The following is a 22,189-nucleotide window of genomic DNA, read 5'->3' on the forward strand; positions in this document are numbered from 1 at the left end:
TCTCGTGACTTGTTTACATAGGCCTAACGATAAGATCGCTAATACTGTGACAAACAGAAGCCATACAACAGAAGAAAAGTCAAATATCAATGCGGTTCAATGGAGCATGATAGCATTCCAACCGACCTACATAATATTATCCCCGTTATCAGCCCTGGCATGCCAGGCTAGATCTGTTGAATACTGGTGAATCATTGGTTTGATCGGGACCTCAGGTCGACAGAATACTCTTGAGTTCCAGGGTAGTTTTGTCTGCACATGGAATAGATTACAGGACAACAGCCTCCTCTGCTGGAATTATTTTATACATGCATGGCCTATAAACCCTCCAACAGTGAACTACTACATTTCACTGTGACTTTCCAGAAAATCATTAACTCTTGCCTGGATGTTCCAATAGCTAGCATGACTTCTATTTATTCATTAGCATGTGAGTACCTTTAAAAAATTATATATATATACACACACACACTTCTACCCAGATAATCCTTTCAATAGAATCTCAAGTACTCAGTGGTAAGTTTATTAGGTACATGCATCTAGTACACCCTGAATTCTTTGGGGCATGGAAACATGCTCAATTGTTATCAAGGGACTTCACGTATGCCAGGAAAACATCCACACCAGCCTGTACCGTTGAGGTCATCTGCTGCAATAGCCCATCAGTGACCAGGACCGACGAGTTGTGTTCCGAGACGCTGTTCTGCGGCGTTATTTACGGCCCTCCTGTTGGCTTGCACGGTTCTGGCCATTCACCTCTCATCAACAAGCTGTTTTCCTCCACAGGACTGCATGTTTTTAGTTTGTCACACCATTCTCAGTAAATCCTAGACATGCGTGAATAGGCCAGATGTTTGAGATACTGGAAACCGCACACCTGGCACCGATGATCATACCACACTCAGTCGCTTAGGTCACTCGTTTTGCCCATTCTAACTTTCAATCGAACAGTAACTGAATGCCTCAATGCCTGCTTTATATAGCAACCCACAGCCACATGACTCATTATATGTAAGAGCGAACCATTTTCGTGAATGGGGTGGTTTACCTAATGACCCAGCCACTGAGTGTATAGCTATTAAGTCACCTCTTTTTTTAAACACTTGCAGATGACTAGATTATGGACATGCCTATGTAATGAAACCTGACCAAACCAGCAACAGATTTGTAAATGTTTTTTTAATTTTTTATTTAGGAAAAATACAACCATGAAGATACAGAACGCTTAAAAAAATCTAATACAAAACCAATCTGATGCTATGATGAGAACAGTTGTGAAATCACTCTATTTGTATCCTCATAGAAAGTATGTTTGTTGAAAAGAGCTTGCAAGCAGTAGAACTGTCCCGCTTCACATTAATTCAGCGTTGTGTGTACTTGAAACCATTGTGTGACTCAGATACACACACACACAAAAAAATCCTTATTTAAAATGTGCAGCTAATAAAATAAAAACCATTCTCAGTAGAAACCAAAATAAATTAGACAAGAACCTGCCATAGACAGGACAGTCAAGCAACAGGTCAGTGCTCCAGAAAACCAATGAGTAAGTTCTCATTTACCGGAACCCACAGCGATCCTAGCAAGCCCAGTCGATTAGAGAACGTCTCGACTCATACTCTCCTCTCTCGGTCAGGAAGAACAGCGCAGACATGGTGGTGATGGTTTCAGACCTTTGTGTGCATTTACCTCATTCAGGCTCATCACCATTATCAGTTGGCAAAACAGTCAATCATAAACAAAATAAATGCAAGCATTTTTGTACTTTGTTACAAAGCAGAGTTAAAACTACAAAAGCGTTAACATTATCTATCCCAAGATATATTCCTTGTCTTTTAGGTTGTGCCTCTTTGCGTGCACGGCCCAAAGTGAGGCAACGGCCTACAGCACGAGCTTTGCTCTTTTTCGAGCTACCCACAAAAACTGTCAAATTAAAAAGTAGTTCTCTGCAGTTTTCAATAACAAATAAGGAGAATCAGAAAGTTAAAAAACAAAAACTTGGAATAGACCAGTGGTGGGTGGCTCGGAGTGCGAGCCAGCCCTCCCCGCACGTATCCAGGACTGCTCTTATCTACATGGTCGGTTTCAGAAGATTTAAAGTGTTGCGGAGCAGCAGGCCCTGGGCTGGGACCAGGCCATGCCAGGGGCCGTGCCCAGACGACAGACATTCCGGTCGTCTCCGTCCTACCAGCCGCCCTCGTCACCTGTAGAGGAAGTCGGAAAACACACAGGTTACCATGATTCTGTGGAAGGTATGAGGCTTGTCTTTTGAAAGGGGCCCTGCTGCTACTGAACGCTAATCCCTTTTGAAGATACTTAAGATTTGGTAGCAATTTATGCTGCTGTGAACGGCACTGTGACAAAAACATCTGAAGGCAGGCCATCCGAGTATAAACTCATTGTTTCCATTGAGCAAACAGTCGCTCCACAAAAGCAATATTACCTTGGTATATTCCACGGACAGATTTTTTTTAAAGAACTAAACAAAAGCAGACAGATAGGACAACTGTCCTCCTACTCTTGCAAATAACAGATTACATCAACCAGAAAGGTGACTGACTCCACTGTGTATGCAGATCCTAGTACTGCAAGGTAAAGAAGAAAAGTAAAATATACCTCTACAAACAAGCTGCTGCAAGACAGAAAAAGCTTATGACAAGAAAAGCAGGAAGTAGAGAGCTAATGCTATAACCCCTGACAGCTCGCGCCAAGACGGTTGCAGACCGAGAGCCTACCTTGGCTTTTTGCAGTGCTAAACTGGGGCATCAACATATTGTTTCTTCAGTTCAACATATTTCAACTACAGGAGGCAGCCTCACTGTGCACCAGAGAACAGCACCGCCTGTTCAGAGAAGAGAAAGCCCAGTGGTTAATGACGAAGTCCCAGGCTCTCCAAAAAGGAGGGAAACAAGTACACTAAGGCCCATCTGCAGACCCTCTCTTCCACTGCTACTCCCTAAAGGAATGGATGCTGAGCTGAAGTGGCATCTTGGGTCTTTCATATACTACATACCTTTAATGAGCACCAATGACTCATTTTACAATACTAACCAGGTAGGGCATTTGTTCGTTGGAAATGCCCAGTGAACCCACCACTCATTTGCAACCCTTCTTTAAGATGAATTATATAGCGCATATTGTGAAAGACAAAAGTGTAACTTGGGAGGGTGTATTTCTTAATACAGTGAGGCAAGAATGGAAATAGGGAACCTGTTTCTCCATTACATATGACTAAAGGAAAGCTTCATACATTGAGAAAATGACTTATTTCATTACTTTAACGGATATTTTCATCCATCGGTTGGCCCCAACACCAGAGGGGGCAAACCCAGTCTGATTGAAGTCCATCCAGCTGCTATACAGGTCAAGGACCTGCCAACGCTCTGGTGTCGATTGGCCGAATACATATCTATGGCAGCTTGCAGTGATGTGGCTGTCCAGGCACCGGATTGGCCGCCTATCCTGACTCCCTACACTTGTGTAAGCTTATAAGAAGCCTTGCCATAGCTATCGTAGCTGTCTCTATACGAACCTCCAGAACGATCTCCGTATCCTCCTCCTTGCGCTCTGTGGGCAGAAGAAGAAAAGTACATCAGTAAACAAGAATTGGATGAGCATTTCAGTAATATCAAATTGAAAAAATGTTATTCCTAAAAAGTGCTTGCTTATTATCAAAAGTGGGCACATAAGCTTCTTGAAATGTGTTAAGATTAATTTATAGAATCTATCCTGTCTTTTCAAATTCCAGCGATTGTCTAACAGATATGTATATGCAAATGTAACGTCTATGTATCTGAGGTGGTGTATCAGTCACCTGTCTTTGTTGTAGTAGCCTCGGTCTGATCCGTATGAGCCACCACTTCTGTTGTCGTAACGTCCACCGCCATATCCCCTCTCCCCACCACCTATAATAGAACTTGTGGTCAACAGCTGCCTCAAGGTGGACTAAACATGTACGGTATTCATATTATGGTTCAATTAGTTGATAAGAGAATATTGGACACTAGTGTTGACATGCTATCACTAGGCTAAGAGATGGTTCAATCAAACCTCTACAGCTACCAGACAACGGCAACAGTCACTGCAAAACAAAAACAAGACACGAGGACAACCCACTGGGCACAGGCATCAGTTCAACTTCTAGTTTCGACTTACAATAGGTTGAGTTGTTAACTAATATAAAATCAACAACAAAAGATTCACCATGTCATTGGATTTCTTTTTTTTAAATGACAAAATCCAGGTTGATTACTTTTTTCAAATCCAATCAGTTTTCTACATTGATTCAACAATGATTATTTGTTGTGGAAACATTAATTCAATCCATTTTTGCCCAGTGGGATAGGAGTGGTTATTAAGGATGAGGGACCAGAGGGTAGGGTCAGAGCACAGGGTGCACACACTGACTACTTCTGGTTAGTTCTGCAAGTCACAGAATCCCAGGCTAGCGAAGGTGTGAGGACATCTTTGTAGGGTTGGGACTGGGGTGTCTGTCAGTCACTCCAAGGCACACATGGGAGGGAAACTGGATGCTGGAGGATAGAAAACAACAAACTTGCCTCGTGAGAAGCCACGCCCACCTCTTCCACCACCACCACCACCTCTGCCTCCACGGAAGTATCCTCCTCCACCCCCTCTGCCACCCGACGAGCCCCCTCGGAATCCGCCCCCGGACCTGCCACCACCGCCAGACTTGCCAGCCTGGTCGACACGGATCTGTCTGCCGTCAAGTGACTGACACAGATAAGGTTGGGTGGGAAGATAATACACCATTAAGATCATCATTGAACAGTCAAAGAGTTGTGTTCCAGGGCAGAGTTTAGGTTATTTATTTATTTCACATTTATTTAACCAGGTAGGCAAGTTGAGAACAAGTTCTCATTTACAATTGCGACCTGGCCAAGATAAAGCAAAGCAGTTCGACACATACAACAGAGTTACACATCGAGTAAAACAAAGATACAGACAATAATACAGTAGAAATATAAGTATATACACAATGTTAGCAAGTGAGGTGAGATAAGGGAGGTAAAGACAAAAACAGGCCATGGTGGCAAAGTAAATACAATATAGCAAGTAAAACACTGGAATGGTTGATTTGCAGTGTAAGAATGTACAAAGTAGAGATATAAATAATGGGGTGCAAAGAAGAGCGCGTGCTACAGGTGGGTGCTGCTATGGTGACCCGCGAGCTGAGATAAGGGGGGACTTTACCAAGCAGGGTCTTGTAGATTACCTGGAGCCAGTGGGTTTGGCGACGAGTATGAAGCGAGGGCCAGCCAACGAGAGCGTACAGGTCGCAGTGGTGGGTAGTATATGGGGCTTTGGTGACAAAACGGATGGCACTGTGATAGACTGCATCCAATTGATTGATTAAGGTATTAGAGGCTATTTTGTAAAAGACATCGCCAAAGTCAAGGATTGGTAGGATGGTCAGTTTTACAAGGGTATGTTTGGCAGCATGAGTGAAGGATGCTTTGTTGTGAAATAGGAAGCCAATTCTAGATTTAACTTAGGATTGGAGATGTTTGATGTGGGTCTGGAAGGAGAGTTTACAGTCTAACAAGACACCTAGGTATTTGTAGTTGTCCACATATTCTAAGTCAGAGCCGTCCAGAGTAGTGATGTTGGACAGGGCAGGTGGCAATCGGTTGAAGAGCATGCATTTAGTTTTACTTGTATTTAAGAGCAATTGGAGGCCACAGAAGGAGAGTTGTATGGCATTGAAGCTCACCTGGAGGGTTGTTAACGGTGTCCAAAGATGGGCCAGAAGTATACAGAATGGTGTCGTCTGCGTAGAGGTGGATCAGAGACTCACCAGCAGCAAGAGCGACATCATTGATGCATACAGAGAAGGGAGTTGGTCCAAGAATTGAACCATGTGGCACCCCCATAGAGACTGCCAGAGGCCTGGACAACAGACCCTCCGATTTGACACACTGAACTCTATCACAGAATTAGTTGGTGAACCAGGCGAGGCAATCATTTGAGAAACCAAGGCTGTCGAGTCTGCCGATGAGGATGTGGTGATTGACAGAGTCGAAAGCCCTGGCCAGGTCAATGAATATGGCTGCACAGTATTGTTTCTTATCGATGGCGGTTAAGATATCGTTTAGGACCATGCGTGGCTGAGGTGCACCCATGACCAGCTCTGAAACCAGATTGCATAGCGGAGAAGGTATAGTGGGATTCGAAATGGTCGGTAATCTGTTTGTTGACTTGGCTTTCGAAGGCCTTAGAAAGGCAGGGTAGGATATAGGTCTGTAGCAGTTTGGGTCAAGAGTGTGTCCCCCGTTTAATTTGTCACCTTGCCGTTCATGGCCAGCATAGCATCCTTGGCCTCATCCGGGTTCTCAAAGGTGACGAAACCAAAGCCCCTGGACCTCTGAGTTTCCCTGTCTTTAATTACAACAACTAGACAGAGGAAAAAACATTTTAAAAGTTAGACCATAGACATTCAAACCACTTTCAAATAGCAGACCACATGCCCAAATAAAGAATTACGGTGCATCCAATATCCAACAGTTAGTTACCTTCAGATATTTGCCCATATTTGGAGAACACATCTTCTAATGACTGTTCATTAGTGTCAAAGCTCAGGCCACCCACAAAAAGCTTCCCTTCGTCAGACATCCTTCCTTTTAACCACTGTAGAAGGGAATAACATGTTTATTATGTGGTTCAGATTGTTAACTAGTAGCAGGTTATTTTTGGATTCAAACACCTGTTCATGTTCTATTCTTGCAATGGTGCAAATACACGCAGTAATAACATTAAATTCTAGCTAGCAGTTGATGGCTTGATTTAATAAAGTATTTTGTATTGCGAAAATTTAAAAAAATTAAAGTCAGCGAGATCCTAGCAGTTTGAGATAGTCGAGCGAGAAGCACAAACGCGTATGGGGGTTTACGTCGGAAAGGCCCAAGATCATCCTTCCCCCGGTAACTAGCTAGTTCTGCCGTCTTCCCTTTCCAATAGACCGTAGTTAGAGCGCAACATTACGGTTGCTAGCGAGCTACCTAGCCAATGAAATGTGCGTTCTCACAAAAAAGCACGCCTAACTGGACAAGCGGATGACCGTGGTGCTATTTTTTTTTATTTGAATCAGTAAACTAGCCAACTCTTGTATGTACACAATGCAATTCCAGCCCCCATGTGTACTATGCCTAGCTAGATTCAACTGCATTTGTTCAACATTGTCCAGCTAAACCACAACGGCCTTTACAATAGTGCTATAGTAATGTAATGGGAGCCCCTCGTAGCCAGCCATCACTGCGTCATTGCATCGACTAGTGAGCGCGCTCGCAGAGTAAAATGGTTGGCATTGCCTTGCTTTAACGACGAATGCAAGAAAGGGGGACTTTCGCATGCCACCACAATATAATTGTCCATACATTGACTTTGAATTAAATTTACAATCATGAGAATGTTATCGTAGACTAACTACTAGTTACATATAGAGCCACGTTCAGACTTCTCGGGTGTCAGACCGTAATTTACCGCGACACCATCTTGTTACTGTCCCAAACTTAGAAGTTTAAACAAAAGGCTATTACAAGCGCTTACCGCCGACAAAAACCGTGAGACTTCCGACCGACCTGCAGTAGATGGGAACAGATGAGTTGCGGGCCCTCCTGGTTTATGTATTGATGAGACCTTTGCGGTTACGCCCATCTTATTAATATTTAGTAGGTACACGCCATCTGACCCAGCATATCAATTCATCTCGATTTGCTTTTAATCGGTCAATGGTCGCGAAATCATGCATGTTAAATTGTAGCATCAACTAGACGGATACGTAAACTCAAAAGTATAAATGCCCGTGCCGTGGTCTCATTTAAGTCGATGCCTTTTTTGGGTCAATATGAATGTCAAAGATTTCTTTGTTCCCAACATTAAGTCCTCTAAATAACAAAGTATTACATCTTAGTGTCCTGTACTACAACATAGCTAAATGTTGACATTAAAGGAATGTCCTATAAACTATACCAGAGAAGCAAAAACTTTAAAAATGAATGGATCACTCAGTTAATTTGATGACTTAATACCAAAAAATGTCAGTTATGTATACTGGTATAGGTATTTCATGTTGCATCTTGTGACATAGTCAGTAGCAGTGCGTGGTTAAAACCACAACCTGTGTTGTGATAAGCGTGTTTACTTGATAACCGGTTAATTCATAAGCCTTGCCTAAAGGCTGAGATAAGACGGTTGCAGAATAAATTACACTACATCTTTGTTCAATCACAAAACCACACAGCAACCTCTGTCCAGTGAAGTCCAGAGCATATTACAACATGTACACTAACATGACCTACAGCATGGTCAAGCAACTTAATTTGACAGACTTAGAACCAGAGTTCCGTAAGACGCAAAGAAAACATGCACTGCCGCCACTATTCCAGAACCATTTTTTGCCTAGTCTAGTGACAACTAAAAGATCAAAAAGTTAGTCCAATCAACGTAAGCCAAATGTGGCTGTCCATGGTTCCGATTGTCCACACGCGTGTTCATGCAAGTAAAAATACATGTAAACTCACACTACTTGTATAGCAACGACAGTGCCATCCTTTACTATGTTGACGAAACAGTCTCACCATGTCATGTAGTACACATTTATTTGTTTGGGCTACCTGGCTAAAATTCTTGCTCTCCTAACTTCCATTCATGGCTAGTTAGAGGCAGCAATGTCACTGTTTGGAACAGACAGCATCCGATAACCTACGCATAGAGGCAGTGTTTAGCTCCCTCGGACGCTTTCTTCTGTAATAGTCGACTTCTGAGGAATTGAAGAAACAATTTGAAACAGACTAACATGTGTTTTGAATTTTATTTCTTGAAGCCTGGCTTCCTTTGGCATCCATGAATACACATCACTGCATACAGCATTTAATTAGCATGCAAACATGACAGTATTGTCCATGTTGGTACCAGATTTGATTTCCAATCCAATTTTAAGGCTGGTCTTGACAGAGTCAGGGCCACGTTCAGGTGCCAAATGTCTAAAGCAGATAGAAATGCCATGAATAAAGCAGACAGGATTCCTTACTATACTTGTCAGAGTGTAATGTTTGTTCTACATGGCATATTTCCATCGCATCTTTCAAAGACGCTGCATCCTGCTGAATTACACCCCAGGTCCAGTTCAGCAGCACATCTAATTCAGCCTTCAAGATCTCTCCTGGTAGCAACCTCCCAAGGAGCAGTTTGCCGTTTCAGGGCAAGCCATCCTGTGCTGAATCTGGAATAGAAGCCACAATTAGCACGAGAAGAAACAGTAAAGTGACATGATTGTACATAGCACTGCTATATTTGTAAACCAAGTCAGTTTTACCATGCAGAGTATATGCTACTGCTAATAGTCGAGGCTGGTGCACAAAATGTCAAGTCGGTGCTTCTGAACTATCACTAATGAGTAATGATCTATTATTCAAGGTGATTTGCAGATCAGTCTTGACTAGTCTGCTGCAAGGTTTCTCTCCAATGGGAGTCATCCATTGCCGGAAGAATGGCAAGATTCGGTGGTCTGACTTAAAGCCCCTTAAAACAGTCCATCTCGACAGCCGCAACTGTCTGAAGTTGACCTGAGGACAATGTAGGTTGTAAACGATTGAATACGCATTCATGCATCCACTAATGGTTGCATGCCACACTGGCGACTGACAGTTAACTGAAACGCAAAATACAGGCGTAGTTCTGGCAGGCATTAGCCACACCTGTGCAGAGGAACACACCCTCCATACTTCAATTCATGTGGGGGCCATAGAGCAGTGATAAAGGCACCTGCCTAAAGCACCGATAAAAGTAGGGTTCCACAACACTGCTTTCAGCAATCCATTCACGTCAGATCAGTGATTTCATAATCAAGGGGGAACACAAAACGGGGCCTATGACTTCAGCGGCAAGGCATTCAGTACACATGCCAGAGGACACCCACCTAGAAAGCATCGGCAGGAACCAGTTGCAGTCAGGCCTCGAGTTAGTTGCTCACATCCAACGCTTAACCTAATCGTGTAACGAGAAGGGTAATTAGTTTGTAGTACAGTCTGAGGGCAACAATGACAAGGCATGCATTTGCTTATCAATATCAAGCTAGCAAAGAACTACAGATGTGTTGAACAGCATTAACTTTTAGCATTAGACAATATTAACAAGTTTTGAAAGCTGGACATTTACTAAACTGTACATAGTGATACTTGACAAGAAAAAAGGTGAGTCTAGAATTTAAGATGAAGACAACTTTGCAATCACTGGGAGAACAGTACAAAACACTGGTTTCACAGATGGATCAAACTTAGAATATTGTGATTTACACTAGGGATACTTTTTAGCAATGACTGCTCATGGAATTTGCAAAAGCTCAATGTTGATTTGAGGCTCTAGCAGTCCCCTCGGTCTAATGGGGGACAGGGTGAAACGTTTCTCCAAAAACTGGATACTTTACTGGACGTTCTCATGCAACTCTGGGTATTGAACAGTAACGTCTAGGGCCTGAGGAAGTGACAGCGGTGCTTGGGCAAAGTTGAAGGTAGATAAGATGGACATCAAAATGAGAACTGTTTGAGGGATGCGAACAGGAGAGCAAAAGTCGTTACCTCACATTACTGGCCTATATCCACTTATGAACTAGCCAAGAGAGCAGCATTCACCAGAGAGGATTCACATGTCGGTAGGCACAACACTTCATTCTCCAAGGACTTTGTTGATTTCCAAAACGATAGTAGAGCTCTTGGGCGCAATGAAGCGTTATAAAAGAACCAGTGCCAGCACCAGGATGACATTTCATTTCTATTCTGCTTTCAACACCCCCAGCCCCCCCGTACATTGACTAGCTTCAGCATCAGGGTAGACCCTTTAGCATGTTTTGAGTATTAATTCAGAGGACCTCCCAATATTCCTAAATGAGACTTACACCCAGCCACCCTTTCATAATGAAATCCTGCTTTGCAGAATACCCTTTCCAGCAGACTATGCCATCATTTCACTCAACCCACTTACTAAACCCCTCGCTACCACTGACATTACATAACATTCAGCTGGCTTAGTGAGCAGGCTATAGTTCTTTGAAGGCACAATAAATCAGAGCATTTTCAACGGGGTTGTTTAATAGGCTTCATGAAGCCAGGATATACAAAAAAATCTTAGGTGTTGGTTAACAGAACAGAGAGCACATATCCTTGAAGTAACATTGAGAGTGAACGTTCAGTCCATCAGCATATTATGCACATGTTTGCAAAGAGCAAAGTACCTTAGGCCAACTGCAGAAGGCTGCAACTAACACCTAGAATACAGCCCAAAGAGCCGAAGTAGGTTCACCAGTCAAAGTAATTCACTCTTTGGATACCGAGTATTGACAAATCTTTAGCAATATCAAGGTGGTCTGCTGGAAACTAGTGCTCCCACTTAGCATTCCTACCTTGCTACACTAAAGGAATGCATTACAGAACTGAAGGAGCAACATGTCTTTAGAGCACAATCACAGCTTTTCCAGCTTCTAGTGTAAATTTCATAGATTTCATTTTTTAAAGACCAGAATTCACTACAACTCCAGTTAAAAATGAGATTAAATGGAAACATGTCGCTACTGATATTTGAGTCTTTCGATTGAGCAGGAACATCGTCAAGATTGAATTTGTCTTAGAAGCTATCAGGCTGTGTTGAACAGGTTACGATTCAACAGTAGAAACAGGTTTAATTGCAAACAAAGGCATTTTTATAAAATTATCAAATTTGATTTTCTCCCAGTGCATTCTCCCTGCAACAGGAGGGCATATTGAGCTTAAGGTACTCAGACCCTTACTGAGCATCAAGGCTTACAGTAATTAAATGCTACAGGATTTCAGTTACTGCCATGAGGACAGAGATCCTGAAGAATACTTTCAACACGATAAAAAAGGACTAAAGATGCTGATTTGTTAAAGAAAACACTAGAACCAGATACCACAAACAGAAAAAAAAAAGTCTTCGAAGAGCGCATCTTTAAAAAAACAGCCAGCGATGGGACGATCTTGCAATCAGGAAGTTTGTTTTTGTTTTTACTCGTGTGTAGCTGAGGACAAGAAGTAGGCACAAGTGTAAAGGCACTGCAGCATTCTGACATTTCTCACAGTAGACTAGATCCCATTTATATTTTGTGCCACAGTTATCATTGCAACAGGAAAGCACCAGGACAAGGGCATTGAAAGAATCTATGCCTCTTCAAAAGAAACTGAGTGAAAAAAATCTAGGAATGTCTTTCTGCTTTTGGATAGGGTGGTAGAGGGCTGGATATCCATCGTTTCAAAGAAATGTTTGATTCTTTGAGCAGACATGAGTATTTTAACATACTAATCCAAGAGGGCACAAGCTTTCGGTTTCTGAGCAACAGTCTTACAGGGGTCGTTCTGGGAGTCTATGCAATCATGTCCAGTTCCTCCTAAACATTTCTAGTTCGTACTAACAGTGAGATCATGGCAACAACTAGGCTACATCTTTATACTCACCATAGCTGTCATAGCTGTCTCTGTAGGATCCCCCAGAGCGGCCACCATAACCACCTTCTCCTCCACTCCTAAAAAGGGGGACAAATGAAAGCCGGTTAACGGAAACCAAGGAAAATACATGTCGGCTCAGGTACATGATTATCCTAGAAATAACTTTGTTTTAATAGCATAGTATTTAAGCTACCTAAGAGACTGATCACTTAAGAACTAAACCATGCAACATTCTTACCTGGCCTCTCTGTAACCTCCGCTGCCACCCCCAGAGGAGTATCCTCCTCCACCACCACCACTCCTGTAGCCACCCCCATAGCTGCGGTCCCCACCACCCCCATAACTGCGGTCCCCGCCATAACTGCGATCGCCGCCATAACTGCGATCCCCACCATAGCTTCTTTCTCCCCCACCATAACCTCCACCACCTAGGACAAAATTAAGAGGATTTCAGTCAAAGGACCTTCACTTTGGAGCAAGTAACACTAAAAAGGAGGGGTGTGACGTGGAGCAAAATGACGCTAACCACTTACCTCTTCCTCTGCCTCCTCTGAAGCCACCAGAACCGCCCCTGAAACCACCAGAACCGCCCCTGAAGCCACCCCCGCGGTCAGATCTTCCTCCTGATTTGCCAGCTTCATCCACACGAATCATCCTGCCATCGACCGACTAAACAAGAGGGCGAAAAAACATCTATAATACCAATGATTCGCATCAGTCAAAGATATTCATGATTCTGGGAAACCATCCCCTCACCTTGCCATTCATTGCAGCCATTGCGTCTTTGGCATCTTCTGGGTTTTCAAAAGTCACAAAGCCGAAACCCCTGGATCTCTGCGTCTCACGATCTCTGACAACGTCGACTGAAACAAAACCACCCACTAAATATTGACACAATATGGCCTAAGTCCACTAGACTACACAAGTAGAAACCAAATATTTTTTCTGGCTCAAAAGGGGAGTGGTCAGCAACAATTCAACTTTTGTTCCATTTAAACTAATAATTTTGCCATAAGCAGAGATTCTCAACTTGTTTACTGCAATTATATACATTCTGTTATGGCGCTGAGAGAATTTGTGTGTAAATGTTAAGTGACGAGACACTGACGTTATGCAAGAATTCTACAAACAGCAGTAAACAAATCCATTATCACTAAATGCCAATTAGGCATCAAAATGCATAAATCATTTGAACACATGCAGTAGTTACCCATGACCAAAAGTATCAATACTGTACTTCATGAAATGTATGTTATATGAGCCCAAATGAACAGCAAGTGACTTGCTATGGTTGAACTGTGGGACAACCCTTTGGTGAAACCTGCAAAATTGGTACTAATCCTCACCATTGGCGGAAGGTATCCCTCAACCTACCAGACTAAGCTCGATGTGACATATTGCTAAGTAGTATTGGGGAAGTCCTGAGCACATGTGTCATCCTTGGATTGAAATCATTTCAAATGTTTATTTCATTCATTGAATTAAGTGTCTGGAGATAAGATGATCCATAAGATGGATCAGGAAAAAGATCTATTTTTACACACCCCATTTATCTTATGACTGATAGCATGGACTTTCAGACTAGGCTTGTAGGCATCAGAGCAAAACGGAGAGCACCATTGTGTTCGTGAGAGTCTCAGCTTTCCAATAAGGTATATTAGTGTGCTTCTAAAACCGGAGACACTACATACGGAAGTCAGCAAAAGAGGCTGTACCAACTTCAGACGAGTCTTGTTGGTGTCCTAGAGCATGAAAACCAATGTGTTCAAACAAAAATGTTTGAGGTTACCACTATTTGCCCATACAAACACCTTGAATAAAAGATTCACTACAAGGAACAGATTGTTCTCCCCCCCCAAAAAAAAATTACACGAGGAAATGTGTTCTGGAGTGTAACCTATATCAGATAAGACCAGAAAACATTTGTTTTTACATGCATTTACATCAATTATTTCATGCATTAAACAAACATTGGGCGGATTTACTATTATTCTTCAAACAGTATACAAATTACAGAAATTGTTACAAATCATTTCGCATTAAGATTTGTGAACATGCCCACCATAACTTAAAATTGAGCTTAATTAAGTTACTGTAATTCCTCACGTACTGCTAATACGCATATTAATTTCATAAAAGTATATTTTATTTGAATTATGTGTTCTATCACCTTGAATTTCATTATATGTACAACCAAATCTTAAGATATTGGACAAAATGTGATGGGGGGGAATTGTCATTCAACTGTCCACAACCCTTGTCACTTAAATAAGATCAATGGTAAATCCTGAACATATTCATTAAAAGCTGTTCTATAACATTGAATACAAAGTATAACAGCAGAACCAAAGTCACCTTTGAACCATTAACGCCACATTAAGTGCATTTTCCCATGGCTAATGTGTCATTGTAGTTTTGGAATTAAATTCACTGACTAGATATATTGGTGATTGTTATCAGATTGAAAAATATATAGGTCCAGTTTAGTCATTTAATTTCACACGTTTTTCCCACCCAGATTGTAATTCTCTTTATTTTAATCCGGCTGGCCCAAAGATTACAATGGCTAAAAAATCCCTGATCTGGATGCAACATACCTTTAGCGATGTTTCCATATTTTGAAAACGCCTCTTCCAGTGAAGTTTCATCGGTGTCAAAACACAATCCTCCAACAAAAAGCTTCCCCTCGTCAGACATCTTGGATTATCTAGAAGGGAAAAATTAAGAGTATGACCTGCAAACATAGTTCATAAATCTGAGCATGGCAACACATGCTCGCTGTTTGAAGGTGACCAAGTCCTGTAAAAAAATGTTAGAAAAGCACCAACTGGCTTTCACATGCGGATGGCACCACGAGATACCATACATTTTAAGCGATGGCACGCCATTTTCTTCCACCCATCGGTTCATTTTCAAATGCGTGGAGTAGCCATGTTTTAACCCGTGCAGCAAAGTTAACTACCTAGCTACGCAGAATGTATAATTTAGCTGGCCAATTTAACTAGCTATTTACACGGGAATGTTGGAAATTCTCAAAGATGGCGATTAACTAACTAGATAGCGACGCTAGACAAACACCCACAGCTCCCCGTCTCAAACAAAGCCAGACCAGTTAACTAGCCAACGTTAGCAGGCCAAACCAGTCAAATTAGCCATTTCAAGCCACTCGGTACACATGGCCTTGGCCAGATATTGCCCACCCTGCAACGTAAACTACCGTATTAAAAGAACGGCAGTAAGTAAAATTACTTGCCACGCAGTGTAAAAATGGTAGCCAGCTATCGTAGGCGACGGGATTGCTGGCTAGCAGCGTGCATTACCGTACTGTAGCGAACGGCCATTTTGTAGGGAATGTAGTAACTGACGTTTGCTAGTTAATGCTGCTTTTATACTTTGGAATAACATCCAGTTGTAACGTCAAATAGTGAAAATACGAATAAAATTGTCACTCAAAAGAGTAAGGTTGAAGGACAAGTTACATGCGAACTGGGGTCGAGTAACGTTAATCAAAGGCTAACGTTAATCTATTCTCAATCGACTAGTAAACGTTAGCTTGTCTAAATTGCAGAGCTAGCTAACGTTGGCTAGCAAGTAATTTGTCAAAGACAATAACTTCCCATAGGAACGCAAACTGCAAGGTCGAAATGAACATTGCAATTTTAGTAGGCCTATGTTTCCCCCACTAATTGTTAGAATTGGGTGGCTCTCTACTCACCTCTGTGTAGTTTGGCGCCGTCTGAGAAAGATGTTAAAATGGCTCCTGTTTATGAGCTCTTCTTCTTCTTCGTGTGGTCTTCCGGTATACTAGACGCTTTGTTGGGTATTGCTGCTTTTCACAGGTCAGAGTGTGAATTGCACATTTTGTTCACAAAAAAAGGATCTACCTGCAGACCGCTGTTATTACATGCTTACATTCAGCGCCCACTGCCAAACACACCAAGACAGTTCAGGAGACTGAAAAGATTTGGCATGGGTCCCCAGATCCTCAAAATGTTCTACAGCTGCACCATCCTAGTATGGCAACTGCTCGGCATCTTGACCGTAAAGGCGCTACAGAGGGCAGTGCGTATGGCCCAATACATCACTAGAGCCAAGCTTCCTGACATCCAGGATTTATATACTAGGCGGTGTCAGAGGAAGGCCCAAACAATGATCAAAGACTCCAGTCACCCAAGTCATTGCAAGCGGTACCGGAGCGCCAAGTCTAGGACCAAAAGGCTCCTTAATTAACTTCTACCCCCAAGCCATAAGTCTGCTGAACAATTAATCAAATGGGCATCCAGCCTTTTTATATTGACCTCACTTTAGTTTATTTAGTAAATATTTTCTTAACTCTATTTCTTGAACTGCATTGTTTGTTAAGGGCATATAAAGTAAGCATTTCACGGCGCATGTGACAAATACGATTTGATGTGCCAGACTAGGTAGATACTGCACCGGATGTATAAATGTGAAGCATCCGTTTGGCGTTTCCACTCACTACCAAATATGGTGATGATAGGAAGCCCATTGGCCGGCAGTGGGAGAAGACGGAGCAAGATGGATTTTGGACGACATTTTGCAAAAATAAATGATTGATGAAACATTTGATAGCCATAGTCTTCTTTTTCCAAAACTAGAATCTGTAACAGAGTGGACTGCGTTTTGTAGACTTTACCCTTTGCCAAATTTTCCCCAAAATTGTGTTATTTTTTATTTTATAGTGCCACGCAGAGTTGGATTGGCTACACTAGCTAGCTACTTCCCTCGCCGTAACGTTACCAGAACTGTGGGAAAGCTGTGTTAAGCAGGCGGGGGAAAAGGACGCTAGGGTTTTCTCATTTGGAAAATGTCCATCCTCCGTCCTTGTGTTTTCAGTTGTGAAAATACTACTGTACCGGTGTCCCCTAGCTAGCGGCCTCCTTTAATGTTTTTTTTTGTGCGGTTGGTATCCAACATTGGTGCATTACCGCAACTGTGCGTAGTGTGGGCCAGAAGAACCACATATAGTGCGTGAGGCATGTAGTAAAGGACATCTAAATTGACTGAGGAGGGGGTCAGTGGTCCAAAATATTTATTTTTTATTGAGCAGTGTGTAGTGTGTTTTGACCCTGGTTTACATTCACCTTTCTACTCATTTTTTCCCTATAAACAATGGCTTGACTTACTTTTTATATTACCATAATACAGTTTAGAAACGTTTGTGAAGGCTTGGTATGGTGTGGCTATTATTAAACTTTAGCTACTGCAGGGCTATGATATGAAGGCAGTGTGCCCCAGCGCTCCAACTGGCTCAACACTTGAGGTGAGGAAGTCTGTTTCAGGCCTACCAGAGTTACTCTTATAGTCTAACAATATAACGCTAGTCTTTTATAAAAAAACATTTAGATATCATTTTTATGAATTAGCCTCCTTCTGTACGTCTAAATCGCAGTCGCAGTAGCCATCTGGCATAAAGACATCTCGGTGTTGAAGCATGCCCCTGGCATATCTCTCTCTATCTCTCTGGGGTTAGGCCTAAGCTTCCCTTCCTTTATATAGGCTATATACAGTGCATTCGGCAAGTATTCCGTTTTTCCACATTTTGTTACGTTACAGCCTTGTACTTTGTACTTGTCCTCTTGCTCAGTTGTGCACTGGGGCCTCCCACTCTTCTTTCTATTCTGTTTAGAGCCACTTTGCGCTGTTCTGTGAAGGGAGTAGTACACAGCGTTGTACGGGATCTTCAGTGTCTTGGCAATGTCTCACATGTAATAGCCTTCATTTCTCAGAACAGAAATAGATTGACGAGTTTCAGAAGAAAGTCCTTTGTTTCTGGCCATTTTGAGCCTGTAATCGAACCCACAAATGATGATGCTCCAAATACTCAACTAGTCTAAAAAAGGCCCGTTTTATTGCTTCTTTAATCAGCACCACAGTTTTAAGCTGTGCTAACAATTGTAAAAGGGTTTTCTAATTATCAATTAGCCTTTTAAAATGATAAACTTGGATTAGCTAACACAACATGCCATTGGGACACAGGAGTGATGGTTGCTGGTAATGGGCCTCTGTACACCTATGTAGATATTCCATTAAAAATCAGCTGTTTCCAGCTACAATATACATTTATTATGTTAACAATGTCTACACTGTATTTCTGATCAATTTGATGTTATTTTAATGGACAAAAAAAAACGTTTTTCTTTCACAAACAAGGACATTTCTAAGTGACCCCAAAATTTCAAACAGTAGTGTACGTAAATAAGGTATTTCTGTTTTTTGTTTTTTTATATACATTTGCAAACATTTCTAAAACCCTTGTTTTCGCTTTGTCATTATGGGATTTTGTGTGTAGATTGATGAGGAAAAAACATATTTGAATCAATTTTGAGCAAGACTGTGACGTAACAAAATGTGAAAAAAGTCAACGGGTCTGAATGCTTTTCCGAATGCACTGTATATATATTTATTAAAATATTTATATCATACAGTGGACACCTAAGCCTATATGCCTATGTATGCAATGCCCTGATACATTTAGTACTCAAATCTCTTACAGGTGGACCATTATTATTTTAAGAATAGTGTTTTTTGTCATTGTTATAGCTGTTTTTAAGGACACGTTAATCTGGCTCATTTGGCCAACATCCCTCGTTTATTAATGGAGCTGTCTGCTCCAGGTCCGATCTGAATGCATATGGATGTCCGGTCAATATCTCAAATGTCTTAAAATCAGCGCTTAATTTTCCTAAATGAAACTCTGAAATGTTTTTATGAAGATTTTAGAATATTCCCATGAAAATCTGTCGCAAATTGGATGGAAACTTCGCTATAGACACCCTAAAGACTCTGGCAATTGAGCTAGTCCAATGTCACTTTGATTGTGCACATCATGGTTCACCAGGATTCCCAAACATCTAAAGAATAAGTTACCAGCCCAACAAGCTTGCAAGAATTGTAAGTTAATTAGTTGCATATATTTTATATCATTGTAAATATTGAATCAAAATGTATAAAATCTGATTCCCCCTAGCTGATAATTGTCTGCAGTCGGCTCTGATAGTGAAGTAATGAAACAGGCTGGGAGAGTGAGCTTGTCTGTGGAGGTCCACAAACTCAATATTCTGACCTGTAGCCCTGTGTGGCATCGACGGTGCCACAAAAGCATACTGAAGTGGCCATATCCACATTGGTAAACACAGGGTCGCTACAGTTATTGTTGTTTTTGGTCATACACATAATTTTGAGGTCATTCTAAGCAGGGAGAGGATGTTCAATTTATTTTACAGTACAAGGGGAGGGTCATGTGAAAATATGTTTAATATTGGGGAATGGAATTGCATTTTGTTTTATGACTCTTTGAGTCACTCTGTACTGGCCTACTACTACTTACAGGGATCCTCTCAGTCTCCCTCACCCTTTGCACATCATCCATCTACTTTCCTCACTGCCTCAACATGACACTTTCTTCACTGCTCGAACCCTGGCAACCTCAAACTATCTCTCTCGCACCAGACATTTCTGATCAGCAACATGATCACCCCCACAATTGACATACAGCTTTTTCTACTGAAACAAAACCCTCCTTTGGCCTTTGCCCTCCTGCACACTTAAATCTCAGAATCTCCCTCCTACACACTTCTGCAACATTACCATAAGTTTGACAGCTAAAATACTGCAGTGGATCAGGAGCAAAAGCTCTCATTGGATAACATATCCTAGCATGAAGTGCTAATTCTTTCTGTGCGGAGGACACACAGAACATCAACACTAATTATTTCTGGGCGGAGGACACACAGAAGATCAACACTAATTATTTCTGGGCGGAGGACACACAGAACATCAACACTAATTATTTCTGGGCGGAGGACACACAGAAGATCAACACTAATTATTTCTGGGCGGAGGACACACAGAACATCAACACTAATTCTTTCTGGGCGGAGGACACATAGAACATCAACACAAATTATTTCTGGGCGGAGGACACACAGAAGATCAACACTAATTATTTCTGGGCGGAGGACACACAGAACATCAACACTAATTATTTCTGGGCGGAGGACACACAGAACATCAACACTAATTATTTCTGGGCGGAGGACACACAGAACATCAACACTAATTCTTTCTGGGCGGAGGACACACAGAACATCAACACAAGTCCACGTTTGGTTTCTTTGACTGAGTTAAAAGTGCCCAGCTTCTTGTGGCTGATGATGTGGACATTTCGAGCTCTTCACTAACCAATTCCATCTTGAGTTTTTTTGGAGAGGAGCATGTAAACATCACTCCCATTGTTGATTCATACGTGAGATTAGTAGGCTTGTATTCGGGAGACTAAGGTTTTTACGGTTTGCACTTGGCGCCATTCTTTCTGCATTGCGTCATCCTCCCTTCCCCTCCCTGTTTATGAGCATCTGTGTGAGTCATGAATAAATAACTAAAGTTGTGTGTATGCATGCCTCGAGTAGTTTCTCCGCAGTCCAGTGGGTGGCGGTAAAGCAACAGTATAGTTCACATCATAACCACCCTGTTGTGGACAAGTAGGTCAAATAAAATAAAATCTTGTGGGTAGGCTAGGTCTACTGTATTTTCAATCATTCTCTTAAGACGTGTGGTATTATTGTCATGTTATTTTGACTACACTTGGTGTAAGAGTTAGACTGACAGTTGCAGGAACCTGAGTTCGAGCAAATATTAAACTAACCCAAGAAAGGACATCTGCTTTGTTTCAAATGAGAGAAAGGACGAACTGTGAGCAGAACAAGCCAGTTTCCCCTTTAATTTATTTGTGATTTGAGTCAGGGCGCTACTTCTCAATTCGCTGCATTGTGGTCTGGGATGGCACCATGAGGTGCACATGGACGTGAGACAATGGAGGTATACCTGGGGGGCATGTTTCCTGAAGATAGGGATTTTACATTTTCACTTGTTCTCTGAAATAAGCCAAAGCTACTGTATGTAGGCTACATTAAGTCTACAAACCAAAGGCAAAGGGACCAAACAGAATAAAACAAGCCAGAGATAAGCATGCCATTCAAAACACCTATTCACCAGAACTGTCTGATCAGATTGACAGTTTTGCAGCCCCTCCAATGTTGCTGTTCTTGCACTACACAAGACAGAGGAGCATATTGGTGCCGACCACAGCCAGGCTATAAATACCAGAGCTGCCGGGCCAACGTGAGTGCTGCTATCCTCTGCCTTACCTCCTACACGCTCTGCGGCTTCCTGTTCGTTACCACGGTTTTCCACCCAATGCTGACTGCTTCACCGCCTCCTCATACTCTCTCTCTCTCAGCTATAGGCTGGTTCACAATGTCCCATTATTCACTCAGGACCCCAAAACATTAGTAATAATTCAACTAATGTGAGAGAAGAGTGATGAATGCCACAAAACGTGCACATTTAAACTTATGTATTAGTATGTGTGTCTGTGCAACCTCAATTAATGGAATGGAATGCAGATGAAATTAACAGAATGTTTCATTCTAGTATAGCTGCACTAACATACAGTCAGATGTAGGGGGTTGCTGTAAGTGCCAGCTGCCTGGACCAGTTCTTCCAGAAGTTTATTGACTGCAGCAGATAGTGCTGTGTCCTGGCAGTGGATTCTCTGTTAGATGTTGATTGCTATTATGTGAATGCAGCATTGCAGAGGCTGTGTGAACCTGGATGTGTTCAGGCTTAGCTGCCATATGTGTTGCTTAACTCATACTGATTATCCCACACAACAGAACTGTCTGCTCTGGTTC

At 42.0% G+C, this 22,189-nt stretch overlaps 2 protein-coding genes across 6 annotated transcripts; both read right to left on the reverse strand.

Moving 5' to 3' along the window:
- Window positions 1-1,162: 1,162 nt before the first annotated feature.
- LOC115108280 (cold-inducible RNA-binding protein B-like) lies at window positions 1,163-8,719 on the reverse strand. 3 transcript variants are annotated; one of them, XR_003860329.2, is made up of 8 exons: window positions 7,567-8,719; window positions 6,534-6,648; window positions 6,308-6,414; window positions 4,581-4,734; window positions 3,815-3,905; window positions 3,533-3,567; window positions 2,736-2,842; window positions 1,163-2,204 (listed from the first exon to the last, which is right to left on the reverse strand). XR_003860329.2 is itself a non-coding variant. In XM_029632428.2 (7 exons), exons 1-7 carry the CDS (start codon window positions 7,672-7,674, stop codon window positions 2,185-2,187), a joined length of 630 nt encoding a protein of 209 aa, XP_029488288.1. In that variant the 5' UTR covers window positions 7,675-8,719; the 3' UTR covers window positions 1,163-2,184. The 3 variants fall into 3 exon arrangements, 1 of the variants encoding a protein (XP_029488288.1); XR_003860330.2 differs by having other exon boundaries at window positions 7,599-7,649; XM_029632428.2 differs by lacking the exon at window positions 2,736-2,842.
- Window positions 8,720-8,811: 92 nt separating this feature from the next.
- Window positions 8,812-16,295, reverse strand: cirbpb (cold inducible RNA binding protein b). 3 transcript variants are annotated; one of them, XR_003860331.2, is made up of 8 exons: window positions 16,189-16,294; window positions 15,071-15,180; window positions 13,230-13,336; window positions 13,007-13,142; window positions 12,712-12,901; window positions 12,483-12,550; window positions 9,938-10,005; window positions 8,812-9,241 (listed from the first exon to the last, which is right to left on the reverse strand). XR_003860331.2 is itself a non-coding variant. In XM_029632430.2 (7 exons), exons 2-7 carry the CDS (start codon window positions 15,168-15,170, stop codon window positions 12,036-12,038), a joined length of 615 nt encoding a protein of 204 aa, XP_029488290.1. In that variant the 5' UTR covers window positions 15,171-15,180; window positions 16,189-16,294; the 3' UTR covers window positions 11,086-12,035. The 3 variants fall into 3 exon arrangements, 2 of the variants coding, with proteins under 2 accessions (XP_029488290.1, XP_029488289.1); XM_029632430.2 differs by lacking the exons at window positions 8,812-9,241; window positions 9,938-10,005 and adding an exon at window positions 11,086-12,049; XM_029632429.2 differs by lacking the exons at window positions 8,812-9,241; window positions 9,938-10,005 and having other exon boundaries at window positions 12,056-12,550; window positions 16,189-16,295.
- Window positions 16,296-22,189: the final 5,894 nt, after the last annotated feature.

The sequence above is a fragment of the Oncorhynchus nerka genome, linkage group LG24 (genome assembly GCF_034236695.1).
Source record: "Oncorhynchus nerka isolate Pitt River linkage group LG24, Oner_Uvic_2.0, whole genome shotgun sequence".
In the NCBI taxonomy this organism is placed as follows: domain Eukaryota; kingdom Metazoa; phylum Chordata; class Actinopteri; order Salmoniformes; family Salmonidae; genus Oncorhynchus; species Oncorhynchus nerka.